At 40.7% G+C, this 16,007-nt stretch overlaps 1 protein-coding gene across 1 annotated transcript in view; it reads left to right on the forward strand.

Annotated features, from left to right (window-relative positions):
* Window positions 1-14,592, forward strand: part of RARS1 (arginyl-tRNA synthetase 1) — a 217,756-nt gene extending 203,164 nt beyond the window's left edge. The window contains exons 14-15 of the mRNA XM_073620712.1: window positions 6,252-6,499; window positions 14,395-14,592. Of these exons, the coding sequence (XP_073476813.1) occupies window positions 6,252-6,499; window positions 14,395-14,504 (358 nt within the window). The 3' untranslated portion in view covers window positions 14,505-14,592. The remainder of the gene's footprint in view (window positions 1-6,251; window positions 6,500-14,394) is intronic.
* Window positions 14,593-16,007: the final 1,415 nt, after the last annotated feature.

The raw sequence follows: 16,007 nt of genomic DNA on the forward strand, positions 1-16,007 counted from the left end.
TAATGATGTCATGACTCCATGGGTTGCAGAGGTTTTATGAGCTGTAAGTTTATATGAAAGTAAGATTGTCATTCACAGAGTACCATATACAGATATATATATATATATATATATATAAGTTTTTTTGTCTATTAAAAGAGATGTATGGGATTTTCTTTTTTTCACATTCATATTTACCTAGGTGGATGCAGCATCGGTCCGATGCTGCATCTGTCCCCCACCAGCTCGAACCCTGAGAACCGAACGATCTAGCACTCGGTTCTCAGAGCTCCCTGAGCAGAGAGCTGGTGCCTGTCAGTCAGCAGCTCTGCTCTGCCCCCCCTCACTCATTGGAGTGCTGAACTGTGGAGGGGGCAGGAGCGGCCGGCTCAGGCTCTTCAGGGCCGGGTGCCAGTCCAGGCATGTAAGCGGATCCCAACTTCATTGTCACGAGCTTGCCCGAGCCTGGACCGGCTCTGTGAGGTCAGCAGACAGCGGACTTAAGCCTTACACTCCTGTGATCCATAGGAGTAGTACAGCCAGACGAGCTTTGGCTGTACTTCTTCTTTAAGGGACAAAGGAAGTCCTTTACTGTTGGGTTATACAGCTACCTACAGGAGGATTGGACATTGGCAAACAAAAAATCTGTAGGCCAACTTAGGGTAGCTCCTCCTCTTCCCAGCATGCATCACTTTTTGTAATTTTTCTTTGATTCATCAGTTTATTTTATAGAGCTCTACATGTCAGCTATCTGGAGGTGCCTTTCCTCAGCCTAACTTTGTGCAGTACCCTGACCCTGCAGAACTGGATTTTGCAGGGCTAGCCTGGAAGTGTCAGTCACTGAGTTTTGCATTAGAGTTTTTCCAGACTCCATTCTGGTTAGCTGTAATTACCTTTGCTTGTGACAGTATGTAAAAATAAAATTTGTACTATATATATATATATATAAAAATATATATATACACACACACACCTCACTTTATTAGGTAGACCTGTTCAATTGCTTGGTAATAGCCAATCACGTGGCAGCAACTCAAGTTCAAATGAGCATCAGAATGAAAAAGAAAGGGGATTTAAGTGACTTTGAACATGGCATGGTTGTTGGTGCCAGACAGGCTTGTCTGAGTATTTCAAAAACTGCTGATCTAATGGGATTTTCATGCACAACCATCTCTGGAGTTTACAGAGAATGGTCCGAAAAAGAAAACATCCAGTGAGTGGAAGTTGTGTGGATGAAAATGCCTTGTTGATATGAGAGGTCAGGGGTGAATGGGCAGACTGGTTTGAGATGGTAGAAAGGCAACAGTAACTCAAATAATCACTCGTTACAACCAAGGTATGCAGAATACCATCTCAGAACGCATAATACATTGAACCTTGTAGCAGATAGGCTACAGCAGCAGAAGACCACATTGGGTGCCACTCCTGTCAGCTAAGAACAGGAAACTGAGGCTACAATTCACACGGGCTCACCAAAATTGGATAATAGAAGATTGGAAAAAGGTTTCCTGGTCTGATGAGTCTGGATTTCAGATGAGACATTCAGATGGTAGGGTCAGAATTTGGCGTAAACAACATGAAAGCCTGGATCCATTCTGCCTTGTATCAATGGTTCAGGCTGGTGGTGGTGTAATGCTGTGGGGGATATTTTCTTGGCACACTTTGGGCTCCTTAGTACCTATTGAGCATCATTTAAATGCCACGGCCTACCTGAGTATTGTTGCTGACCATGGGCCCTTTATGGCTACAGAGTACCCATCTTCTGATGGATACTTCCAGCAGTATAATGCACCATGTGACAAAGCTCAGATCATCTCAAACTGGTTTCTTGAACATGACAATGAGTTCACTGTACTCCAATGGCCTCCACAGTCATCAGATCTCAATCCAATAGAGCCCCCTTGGGATGTGGTGGAACGGGAGATTCGTATTATGGATGTGCAGCCAACAAATCTGTAGCAACTGCGTGATGCTATCATTTCAACATGGACCAAAATCTCTGAAGAATGTTTCCAACACCTTGTTGAATTTATGCCACAACGAATGAAAGCGTTACTAAACCCACAACAGTAAAATCTGTCTGTATATGCAGTAAAGCATGCTTGTTATACTCAGTGTGGATCATAAGGGGTTAATCCTCTGCATTGTGTAAAAAGTTTGTTTGATCCTAGCTGCTCTGATCCTCCCCTCCTTCCTCTATCCCCTAATTATTTCCTGATAACAATCTATGGAGTCAGGCTGCACATGCTCGGTTTGGTGTGAAATGCTAGAGAGGTGTTTTTTTTTTTTTTATAGGAGGATGCATGTGATCAGCACAGGGCCAATCAGCACTGTTTAGACAGAGGGTCAGGGGTCTTGCAGTCTCATAGGACAGTCAGAAAACTCATCCTACAAGCTTTAACCAGTGCTTGGCTGGACACTGATAGAAGTCACAAGACCACTATATACTGTTGATGAGAAAAGGTATTTAGCAGTTTATATTTACTAAAATAATTGCATTTCCATGTTCTGTGTACTATGGGAGACCAGATATAGTGAATGCAGGGTCCTGGGTTTAGTAACATTTTAAGGCAGTTCAGAAGGCAAAAGGGGGTCATACCCGGTACTAGCAAGGTGTGCCTATTAAAGTGGCATGTGTGTGTATATATCATTTATTTTTTCACATCCTGTCAGCAGTTAGTGTTCCTAATCACCGCTGCACCAGTCACAGTATCCCTGATCACTGCCACACCAGTGACAGTGTCCGTGATCTCCGACACACCAGGTACAAAGTCCCTGATCACCGGTACAGCAGTCAGTGTCACTATAAGGATTGTTCACATGTGCAAAGCTCTCTGAAGAGCCATCCATATTCGAATCGCTCTTCAGAGAGCATTTGACAGGCAGTGAGGAGGAATTGTATTGCCTCCTCACCACCTGCTTTAACTGCTTGGATCTCACACAAACAACCCCATTCACTTGAATGGGTCACAATCGGTGGGAGTACAGATGTATAATTCTTGCCATAATAGAGAACCAAAGCATTGCAGCTATGGCAGCGCTGCCTCTGCAGCTAGATGGCATAGCAGTTGAGGGTGGTTCAGCTGCAAAGTTTTACTACCCCAACCCCACGTGTGAATGAGCCCTATTAGTGCAGCCAGTCACAATTGTGCAATCACCACCACACCAACCAGTGTCGCCAGACCAGTGTAGCTAGAATCAGTGTTCCTGTTTGCCATCACACAAGACCAGTGTCGCAAGCAACTGTTTTCCTGATCACCACCGCACCAGTCCCAGTGTCACCAGACCAGTGTATGCCAGCAACAGTGTTCCTTATAATCCTCACACCAGTGCAGTGTTGCCTCTGCCTGCTGCCTGTACTAACCCTGGCTTGTTTATTGACCACATTTCTGCCTGTTGCCTGGACCAATCCTTTGCCTGTTTGCTGACCATGTCTCTGTGCCTGAACTGACCTATCTGCATATCCCGCTGGCTATGTTCCTGCAAGACACCAGTCCCAGCCATCCCCTGTGGATAACTGCACTCCTGAAACCACAGGAACTCTTTTGTTCTTCCTTTCTTTAGCCTCCTGTACTTCCTGGCCAGTGTTCATTGCATTCCTGGGGCAGCCACGTATCAGTAGGCTAGGCTTGCTTGGCTTATAGGAACAGGGACTGCTATAGGTGATGCTAGACTTGGCTATATTCCCTGACCACTCGTATAGGGGCGACCATTACAATACATGGGTTTTGATACAATTGGTTGATTTGTGATAGACAAGATACATTGTTCGGTGCATAATCAATTCATTGAAAAAGTCTCACACATGGTATCACCATACTCAGAAGGAGAAGCAGAATGTCTTTTGGGTTGAAATTCTAAGTATGCCAATGCTGTGTGTGAGAAATATCTTCTTAACCACTTCCGGAGCGCCCACCGTCATTATACGTCGGCACTTTGAAGGAGGATATCGTTGTTATGGCAGCATCTAGCTGCCATAACCCCGGTATCCTCCTTTTCAGCAGGCGGTCCGGTTTAAGATAAAAGTAGTCTCTGCGGCGGATTCGCCGCAAGATCACTTTTATTGGCGGGATCCAGTGCCCTCCGCCCCTTACCAGAGCCATTGGCAGTGGCGGAGGCGATCTTGTCTGTCCCCTTGCTGGGTATGGAGATGAGTGATAGGAAAATGGCCCCCACCCATCTCCATATCACTCACTGCAGGGCGGAAGCGACGTCAAAGCATCACTTCCGCCCATAGCTCTTAAAGGGCCATTCCATTTTTTTTTTTTTCATTTTTTAAAATCACATTTTTTTTTTATTGCATTTTAATGTAAATATGAGACCTGAGGTCCTTTTGACTCCAGATCTCATATTTAAGGGGTCCTGCCATGCTGGATTTCTATTACAAGGGATGTTTACATTCCTTGTAATAGGAATAAAAGTGACACAATTTTTTTATTTATTTATTTTTTTTGTAAGCTTTGTAAAAATGTAAAAAAAAAAAAAAAAAAAAAGGTAAAATGAAATGAATACAAGCTCGTGTGCAGAAGCAAACGCATACATGACTAGCACCCACATATGAAAACGGTGTTCAAACCACACATGTGAGGTATCGCCGCGATCGGTAGAGCGAGAGCAATAATTCTAGCCCTAGACCTTCTCTGTAACTTAAAACATGCAACCTGTAGAATTTTTAAACATCACCTGGAGATTTTTAAGGGTAAAAGTTTGTCACCATTCCATGAGCAGGCGCAATTTTGAAGCGTGACATGTTGGGTATTAATTTACTCAGCGTAACATTATCTTTCACAATTTAAAAAAAATCGGGCTAGCTTTACTGTTGTCTTATTTTTTAATTCAAAAAAGTGTATTTTTTCCAAAAAAAGTGCGCTTGTAAGACCGCTGCACAAATACAGTGCAACAGAACGTATTGCAACGACTGCCATTTTATTCTCTAGGGTGTTAGGAAAAAAAATGTATAATGTTTGGGGGTTCTAAATAATTTTATAGCAAAAAAACCTGTTTTTAACTTGTAAACAAATCTCAGCAAGAGGCTCGGTTCTTAAGTGGTTAACCACTTTACACCTTTACACCTGGTAAAGGTGTAAAGCAGGGTTTTATTACTGTAGAAGGTGTAAAGCATGTTAACTGACGAGGAATAATGCTCGAAAAGTATCAAATTTACATTTAGCACAGGTAGTGAATATAAAATCGATAAATTCATCACATGCAAATCGACCCATGTAACTTACCTCATCATTTGCCCATGCGGGTTACAATACGTGGGATGTATTAAAAGGAATTTATGTACCTACATCAATGAACATCTAAATAATATTAAAAATGGGTTCCCAAAACACAGCCTTCCTAACCACTTAAGGACACATCATAATAAGGACCCTAGAGTGGCCAAATTTTTGGGGATTGATAAAATAGACACAGACTGGAGGGGAGGAAATATGATCCAGAAAATATCAAAAAATGAAACTGAATGGATCTATAAATTAAACACTCATGCGGGAATAAATGTAGATATAGATTTAAATTGTTATTTATCCAATTACTAGGAACGTGTGTTTGTGGAATGTTATATTGTAAAAGGTGAATCCATTCTATTTGAATCCATTCTCTTTTTACGTCACTAGATGGCTCAACTGGTAACCCTTTTTCCTCTTTTTATAATTATTCTCTTACCATTTGATTTTTGACCACAAGATGGCAGTATCCAAGAATAAAATGTATTTTTATAACATTTTATAATTTCTTTCTTTCTTTTATAATCCTTTCTCTTCATGTAATCCAAAACAGACTCGATGTTGAGATCAGGGCTCTGTTGGGGCCAAACCATCACTTCCAGGACTCTAGGTTCTTTACGCTTAAGATAGTTTTAAATGACTTGGCTACATGTTTGGGGTCATTGTCCTGCTGCAGAATAAATTTGGGGCCAATCGCACGCGCCTCCCTGATGGTATGGCATGATGGATTAGTATCTGCCTGTATTTCTTAGCATTGAAGACACCATTGATCCTGACCAAATCTCCAACTTTATTTGCAGCGCCAAACTTGCAAGAAATCTCTACTAATGCTTCTATTTCTGAAAGCATTCTTAATTTCCAATATTTGTTTTCCCGAATTTTTCTATTTTTTTCTAAAACATTACATTTTGACTGAAGTTAGGCTTTAAATGCCGCCCAGTCTTCCAGACTCTCTTATTTTATATGCATTTTATTTCATATTCATTATATAAGCCATACATCAAGTTATATAATAATATATGCTTTTTATGTCTTCAGATCTATAGCAAGGTTGGCAAACATCAGTGAGGAGGCTCTGCACAAAGCAGCTCAGGAGACCGAAGTCACTTTGCAGCATGAGAAGGAGTGGAAACTGGGCAAATGTATCCTGAGATTCCCAGAAATTCTGCAGAAGATCTTGGATGACCTCCTTTTGCATACATTATGTGATTATCTGTATGAGCTGGCCACCACCTTCACAGAGTTCTATGATAACTGCTATTGTGTGGAGAAAGACAGACAGACTGGTTAGTATATTGTTGTGTTTAAAGGGGTTGGGAAGGTATTACTTTTTTATTTTTCAGCAGCCCATAAGAAATGTAAAAAAACATTTTTTTTCTCAGATGTCCATGTTTGCCTGGGCACAATAGTCCTGAACTTAGCCTGTGACTCTAGTTTGAATGGTGGGTAGTGAAAATGAAATTACAGATGGTGCTGCAGGAAATCAAGTAAATTTAGAGTCACCAGCAATTCCGAAGCGTAATTTTTTTTCCCCCCATTTTATTGTGAAAACTCTGTTGTGCAATACATGCCTGTTTGCCTGGGGCCCCACAGCAGAATCCCTTTTTTAACGCAACAGAGAACCCAGCAAGACCCTGAAACGTTGACATTTATTCTGTTACATGGAGTTTCGCAATAAAACCAAAAAATATCAAAATATTGGTGATGCTCCGCAATTTCCAGATATGCCTGGAGGCACACATTCCCCCACACAGACATTTGAAAGAAGTTGGAAAAAAAACATAGTCTCTTTTCTGATTACAATTAAGAAGAATGAGATAAGCAGCTAAAACCACTGCTGCTCTGTTTGAAAAGACTACTACAGCACACCCTTTTACAATCAAAGAGCCTGGTTAATTTATGTCTCTCGGTGCTGTCTTTTACATTGACTGGTGACTACTGATTTAACCTTTAACCACCAGGCCTATTTTTTAGACTTGTTTACAAGTTAAAATCCCAGTGGGAACCTCTCGTTGATCTCGTCTTATGATGTCTGCCCGGATCGCTCCCAGCATGGGGCCGCCGAGCGGCGCAATCTGTCACCGGTTGCGTCCACCGGACACAGCCAACGACTGATCGATGTACTGGCCCGCTGCCGTTACCATGTGACAGCTGTAATCAATAATAGCAGGTTGTAAACAATCAATGGCTTCCTTTCAAGCCATCCATTGTATACAATTATGTTGCTAGCTGTGATTGGTCAGTGTGATTACATGGTACAGACTGGGCCAGTCAGCATGTGATTAGCTCTGACCAATTGCAGCTAATCACAACAAAACAAACTAAAACAATTTAATTCAGTAAAATGCTTCAATATAGCAATGTAATGCACTGCTATATGCAAACACATTGTGTAAAAAAAAAAAAAAAAAAAAAGTGATCACTTCCCTAGAGTAGTACAATGTTACTATATTGCTCTGGTCAAAGTTTGTTTTAAAAAAAAATCGTAAAAAAAATGTAATTTCTTAATTTTCCAAAAACTTATGACAAAAAATGACAACTTCAAAAAACTTGCCATGCGTCTTTCTAAATACTTTGGACTGTCTACTTTCCAAAAAGTCTAAAAACTCACAAGCAAAAGCCAGTGGGTGAAGGAAGAGGAGGTGGGACTTTAAATGAAGCCAATGGTTTGCAAGCCGACACATAACGGTGGGTGATCCCTTGTCCATCTTCAGTAATATTGCTCATACCCATGTTATTACTCATGTTACCCCTTTTATCTTTGATAACTATACTAATGGTCCTTATGTTGATCCCTGGTTATCATTGTTAACATTTTACCAAGTGTTAAATTGATATTGTCTGATACCATTGTTTGTATGAACATGCAATAAAAGAATTTTATTGACCCACCGTTATGTGTCGGCTTGCAAACCATTGGCTTCATTTAAAGTCCCACCTCCTCTTCCTTCACCCACTGGCTTTTGCTTGTGAGTTTTTAATTATTGTGTCATAGGGATGGAAACTTGCGGCCTTTACCCGGCGCAGTTTCATATAAAGTCCCAATTTCCCTCCCCCTTTGTTGTTCATACTTTCCAAAAAGGTAATTTGGGGAATATCTGTACCGCCATGACATTTTTGGGCCTCAAGAAATAAGATAGGCTGTCAGTACATTAGGATTTTTAACTTTCAGATATATACCATAGTTTGTGGACTCTATAACTTTCCTACAGACTAAATAATTTACACTGATTTGGGTTATTTTCACTAAAGAAATGTAGCAGAATACATTTTGCCCTAAATTCATGAAGAAAGGATATTTATTTTCAAAATTTTACAACAGAAACAAAGAAAAACTTGTTTTTTGTTTGGGTACAGTGTTGCATGACCACGCAGCTGTCATTCAAAGTGTGACAGCGCTGAAAGCTGAAAATTTGCCTGGGCAGGAAGGGGGTAAAAGTGCCCGGTACTGAAGTGATTAAATGAGGAGAGCGCAAAAATGAATGAGTTTTTTTTTTTAAGTCAGATTGTATCTCTTACAAGATGTTCTAATAAAAACAAAGAGACAAACTGTCACTCGGGAAGTAAATTACAAAAATACAGCTCAATACACGAAGGTCTTAAATCAAGAAAGTACATAAATTCTTCTTGTTTGGCTAAACGGAAACCTTAGATGGGGTAGATGGTACCAACCAAAATTGAGAATTGAATCTAAATGATGCCTTTTGGGATCTAGAAAGCAGCAAAAGTACGGTAATTCTTATAGCTCTATAATGGGCTAATCGTTTTTGGTTTGTCCTCTCAGGATTAAGTCTTTTAAGTCAAGGAACACTGCATTTATGTATCTGGAAACTGCGTTACAAATCCTCAAACTTAAGGTGATTGTAAACCTCAGACATGAAACATGGACAAAGCATATCCTCCTATAGTGTGTATTTGGCTCAAGAGTATGAAGTGTCATTTCTGTCTGCTGCCGCATTCCTCTGCTATCAGCATGAGTCACGTCTGACAAATTTTCCAGCACCATGAGGAAAAAAGGTGACGGGGTGGGATCTCCAGCTGATTGATAACATCGTCTCTGTTCTTATGTGCTGTGTGAATAGGGTGTATCCCTTCCTTCCAATCCACTCTCAGAGCTCTGCATAGTGTACCTTCAGCTCTCCACCCCCCCTTTTTTTTTTACCGCTCAGACAAGCTTTATAAATTCTGGCCTTTGAACGACTGTAGATAAACATGCACAACTTATGTAGGAGGATTGGTTTCATCTCTGTGTATTACGTGAGGCCACTCACTTCATTGGGTATATGTGAGGGTTTACAACCAATTTAAGGGACTTTTAGTTGATGTGATTTTCACTTTTCCTTTCCTAAAGGCTGGGTTCACACTGCAGTACAGAGCGGCTCACAGCAGGGGTCCGGTGTGTCCCTGTTCACCGTTTCAGGTCCGACTTCGGTCTGAATTTTTGGCTGAATTCGGACCTGAAACGGACCAGAAGACGCACAGGACTCATGTGCAATTCGCTCTGGAGATGTGTGAACCGGCACCATTGAGAGACGGTCACCATCTCCTGACATGGGAATTGGTTGTGGGGAAACCCACATTCAATTTGCAATAGTGTGAGCCCCACCTAATAGAGACTTCTCTATAGAAGTTCTTGTACATTAAAGGGGTCGTAAAGGACATTTTTTAATTTTTACCTATAGGTAAACCTATAATAAGCATCATTTAGCAGATATTAATTTTAGTAGCAGCCTGTGACATTACCGGCGCATACGCACTGCACTCTAAATGAATGGTGCCATCCATTCAGAGCTCTGTGTCGCGGCCGTAACTCCGGTACTCATGTGCAGGAGTGACATCATCAAGACTTGGCCATACAAATCGTGGAAGACCAGGTGAAGCTGGCAGCGGTGACAGCGCATCGCTGGAGGGCTTTGTTTTAAGGTAAGTCTGCCATAATGTGCTAGTAGCAATGCCTACTAGCACATTATGACAATATCCTTCAAGGGCCCAATTCTTTTTTAACTACTGCTTTAAAACTAAACCACTGTTACAAATTTTACATAGTAATGGGCATTACAGTTAAAATGCAGCAATTATATTGTGTGGTAATAGTGAGTACAGCTATAGGGTATCTAATTGAGTAAAGGGCAGCATAATGGCATAGACAACTATAGAGGGAGAGTTGTAAAATATACGCATGTCTTAATAGATGAAATGTAAGGTCTGCACGGAGATTGAAGGGGAAGATTTGTTTATCCATATGTCCTAGATTATATGGTAGTATGGGAGTGCACCATCTTTTCTTTGTGTGTGGTTCAAAGGTATGATATTATTAACTGAAGTAATCCTGGATTATAGGGTACAACAGTGCTCATATAAAATAATATAAAACATTTTAAACTAAAAACATTTGATTATCCCCATTAAGTTAGTGGGTAACATCCTACAGAAGTGGTGATGCAACCGATGCACATCCTGCTCTATGTATATGTACCTTGAATAACCTGTTACGGGTGAAAACTGCTGTTCAAGATGTGAGCAAGTTGTTTCTTTGGAATCCCAGATTTTGGATGTAAACAATCAGCTGGCAACGTTGTGTAACAGCAACTACCTGGAAATGGAGTTTGGATCTTGCCTATCCGGGACTGGCTGGAACCAGTATAGAGGTGGGTGGTGATATGGAGGTATAGGTGCCAGAGGTGGGTAGATGGGTTACAGTTTGAAGACAGGGTAGAACAAAAGTGTTAGAGAGGCTAGTCCTGAGTTGATTCATTTCAATAAATCTGCCAGGTTGCATGACAGGGATATACACTCTTCAGTGGCATTGCTGTAGCTGCATATACACTCCCCCCCCCCCCCCAGCTGCCAGGGGAAACAACTTCTTAAAGTGGTGTTCCAGCCGAAATTATACTTTTTAAATAAAAATACCCCTATAATACACAAGCTTAATGTATTCTAGTAAAGTTAGTCTGTAAACTAAGGTCTGTTTTGTTCGTTTATAGCAGTAGTTTGTTATTTTATAAACTTACTGCAGGCCGTGGCCATCTTAAGTCTGGGCATCTGAAGCCAGACTGTATTTCTTCCTGGATCTCATCCTTGCAGATCTCGCACATGCTCAGTGCAGCACAAGCAGTGTAATAGGTTTCAGGTCAGGTTTCCATAGCAACGGCAGTGTCAGAGGAAGTTGCCGCCCCTTCCCAGAAGGCATTGCAAACAGGAAATGGTGCGATGGGCTGCGGCCAGGGAGGAGGAAGTGAAAAATGAATACAACAGATATACAGCAAGTGCTGAGAAAAAAAATTTAAAAATATCCAATTCCTTTACAGTGCACAGTTTAGTGAGGGATGCTGAAGAGTTGTAAAAGTGGGTGGAACTCCACTTTAAGGACGGGCAGGGTACAAGCAAAGATACACAGATATTGGTAATGGACTTCATAATTAGGACGACCGATAGGATTTTGTTTTACTGAGCACTTGGGTTTGGCACATTAGAAGAAAAGAATAGAAAGATTGTTGGATGGTCCTAGGGAGGACCCAGCTGCAATGGAGCATCCCTAAAAATGATTTTTTTTTTTTCTTTCTGAAAATTTGCATTTTATAAATGGCTGTGCAAATATTGCGTGACATAAAAATTTCCAACTGCCCACCATTTTTTCTCCAGGGCCTCTGCTTTCAGAAAATATATGGTTTATGGAGGTTCTAAGTAATTTTGTAGGAAAAAATTTTAAAATTGCCTCGGATAGTGAGTAATTACATATTAAATTACAATTTTTTTTTTAAATTTTTTTTTGGTATTTTAAGACCTTTTTTTTTAGCTGAGTGTATCAATTCTCTTGGATCCTCTAATGTTGCTACAGTTCTGCGCTTCCTTCACTAAAGGCTTCAGTCTAGCCATCCTTAAGTGCCTTTTTCAATGGGTCTCTTTTTGAATAGATTAAAGCGAAGTTCCACACAAAAATGGAACTTCCGCTTTTCGGAACCCTCCCCCCCTCCGGTGTCACATTTGGCATCTTTCAGGGGGGAGGGGGGTGCAGATACCTGTCTAAGACAGGTATTTGCACCCACTTCCGGCATAGACTCCCATGGGAGTCTATGCCTCTTCCCGTCCCCACCGCGCTGTCTGCTGGGAACACACAGCTCCCAGGAGAGAGCGGGGACCATTTGGGACTCGCGCATGCGCAGTAGGGAACCGGGAAGTGAAGTCGCAATGCTTCACTTCCTGATTCCCTCACCTAGGATGGCGGCGGCAGCTGCCGAGAACCGAGCGGGTTCTCGGCGTCCCCTGCCGACATCGCTGGACCCTGGGACAGGTAAGTGGCCATGTATTAAAAGTCAGCAGCTGCAGTATTTGTAGCTGCTGGCTTTTAATATATTTTTTTTTTTTTGGCGGTGTGGGTGAACCCCCGCTTTAAAGGTCCCTCTCTGATTTGAGCTTTGATCAAATGTGCATGTCTCCCATGAAACCTCCCTTGAGTTTTATTAGGCTTACAATTCATCCCTGTGAACTACAGTATGTGTGACAGAGAAAGGGCCTATGTTGGTGTTTTTTTTTTGGCTTTTGTCCATAGCATAAGTTTGATATCCTTTTTGAGATGCTTTTGACATCATTCAGAATATGATAGATGCATTTGACCTTCAGTTGACCTTCTTCTCCCCAGCATTTGATATGTTTCAGGTAGGTTTTGCAATCCCATAGACTTGTATGAGAATGCAAAACCTGCTTGGAGCGAACAAAAGCCCATTGATACAGTCCCAAAGGGAAACTATACGGCCCTTTTCACACCAACAGTGTGAATCCAGTCTAAAGTAAATTCTGTCAAGATCACTACTGGCAATTACAGCACCTATGACTGTAAAGAAATCCAAGCTTTTGTATTTAAAAAAAAAAAAAAACAGTATTTTTCAGAAGATCCATGTAGCCTATAGGAAATATATGCCAATTCAAAGTCCAGTGGCCGTGCGATCAGCAGTGTTCGCTCAGTTCTCACTGCAGAGGTGGCGGGGTACAGATGCCACATCGGATCGATGCTGCATCCACCTAGGTGAGTATAATTGTTTGTTTTTTTTTAAACCTCAAACTTCCCTTTTAATTCTGGTAATAACTCTAGAAACTGTACTCGGCATCCCTTTGACATCATCAGCATAGTTGTCAAGTGCTTCCAGTCCAGATCATTAGTACAGAAAAAGTTATTTGTTTATCATACACCATGCAGAGCAGACTATAATCATGACTATCTGGGTAACTATATAGACCTATAGGTGAATGGACACTGGCAGAAACATCCAGGACATTTTTTCGCCAGTGTTTTGAAGGTGATGGGCACTGAAGTTCAGCTCTTAAAATTAATAGGTAGGAGAAGTCTCTAAGTGTAGTATCTACCCAAGTTGACCCAATTTGCCTTTGTAATCAGGTTTTCACACTTCCCTCTAAGACAAAACTGGCAGGAGAGGACTATGGACTTGGACCAGGATATTCAGTGTGATGTCTTTTGTTCTCTCTCTCATCCTTAAAGTATATCTAAACCCATAAAAAAATTATGAATATATTGCGTCTGACCAGTCCTTAGCTTGAAAAAACAAAAAAACTTTTTTAGCAAGTACAGGAAAAACATGTTAAAGCAGTTGTAAAACGCGGATGTTTAATAAAAAAAAAACAAAACAAAAAAACGGCAAGGCAATGGCATATTGTGCTAGTATGCATCGCATTGGAACAAAGCCCTCCAGCACTCTAAAGTCACCGCTGAGAGGGCTGTCATGTTCCCCGTCTTTCTTCCGGGTTCGCCAGCTCCGGCTATGTGATTGGCCGGAGCCGCAATGACTTCACTCCCGCACATGCACAGGAGCCCTAGGTTCCGGCACGAAGCTCTGAAGTTCCGGCAGGGTATGGCTGGACCTTCAGAGCACATGTGCCAGTGATGACACCCCTGGAAAAAACAAAACTAATCAAGCCACCACATCTTTGGACTGGGTAAGATAAAATATATTACATTTTTTGTTTTTAGTATTTTAATGCATACAGGTAGTGCAAACATAGACTGAGGAACAAACATTAAATTATGATAATTGTAGCTTATCACTTATTTAAAATTTTGTAATTGGTGCTGCTTTGCTGAAAGAAATACTGTCAAATATATGCATGGCACCGATGTACACATCCGTAATGTTCTGCTCTGTTTTGTAACCTGGTTTGTATTTTTCAGGTAACGTTGTCAAGATAAACATGGGCAGGATGTTGTTGTCTGACGCTACAGCTGCCGTAATGGCCAAAGGGTTTGAAATCTTGGGCATTAAACCAGTCCAGAGGATGTGAGAATATATTGAGCTATATTTCTTAAATAAATGCAACTGTATCAGATGTCTACTTTCCAAAAACTGAAAAATAAAATTCTTTAATTCAATTTATTCTTATTTTTTTTCTTAATACAGACACATATAAAACACTCATTTTGAAAAAAAAGGTGGTTGTGCAAACCGTTCTGTATTTTAAATTTACAAAGTGTATCCTTTCCATTTCAATCTGCAATATTTTTTCTGGAAAAAGGAGATGCCTATCTTTATTCACTTCAACACAATACAACAGTGCTTATACAAAATATATGGTATAGGTGCACTAATAGACACTTATGACCAGTAAAAAATAAAAAAGTAAGGCGCTTCATGCAACTTAACAGAAAAAAAAAAAATAATGGTCAAATCAAACCTACTGAAAAAACACTATAATGCCCCGTACACACGGTCGGACATTCCGACAACAAAATCCTAGGATTTTTTCAGACGGATGTTGGCTCAAACTTGTCTTGCATACACATGGTCACACAAAGTTGTCGGAAAATCCGATCATTCTGAACGTGGTGACGTAAAACACGTATGTCGGGACTCTAAACGGGGCAGTAGCCAATAGCTTTCATCTCTTTATTTATTCTGAGTATGCGTGGCACTTTGTGCGTCGGATTTGTGTACACACGATTGGAAATTCCGACAACGGATTTTGTTGTCGAAAATTTTATAGCCTGCTCTCAAACTTTGTGTGTCGGAAAATCCGATGGAAAATGTGTGATGGAGCCCACACACGGTCGGAATTTCCGACAACAAGGTCCTATCACACATTTTCCGTTGGAAATTCCGACCGTGTGTACGGGGCATAAGAGCTTCAAGTTTATGAACACTTCTTATGGTGTAGGGACACATATTTTAAATATATGGACCTTTTGTTTGTTTTTTTTTTGTCAGTTAGATTTGACTATTATTTGTTGATTTTTTTTTTTTGGGGGGGGGTTAAGTTATGTGAAGCTCCTTTGTTTTTTATGTTTTTTCGGAAACTGCCAAAAAAAATGAAAAAGTCCCTTTCGTGGTGGTATTCTATAGACTGGTAATAAATTAACCACCTCAATAGTGCCGTACGTACAGTGTATATATATATATATATATATATATATATATATATATATATATATATATATAGAAAGCCTTGTATTGAGGTGGTATTAAGGCGTATTAGACCCCAGATCTCTCCATAATAGGACCTGTCACTGGCCATGCTGTCACAAAGGATGTTTTTCATCCCTTGTGATAGCAATAAAGTTCATCAAAAAAAATAAAAGGTACAGTTAATTTTTTTTTAAACAAAATGTAAAACAAAACATTTTTTAAAGTGTGCCCATCCCCCCCAATGCTCACATGCAAATGCAAACACACAAGTCGATCCCACATGCGTATGTAAACGGTGAATGCACCATTATGTGAAGTATCACCGCAAATGTCAGTGTGAGAGCAATAATTCTAACACCAGACCTCCTGTGTAACTATAAACTGG

The sequence above is a fragment of the Aquarana catesbeiana genome, linkage group LG03 (assembly GCF_042186555.1).
Source record: "Aquarana catesbeiana isolate 2022-GZ linkage group LG03, ASM4218655v1, whole genome shotgun sequence".
NCBI classification, from domain to species: Eukaryota; Metazoa; Chordata; class Amphibia; order Anura; family Ranidae; genus Aquarana; species Aquarana catesbeiana.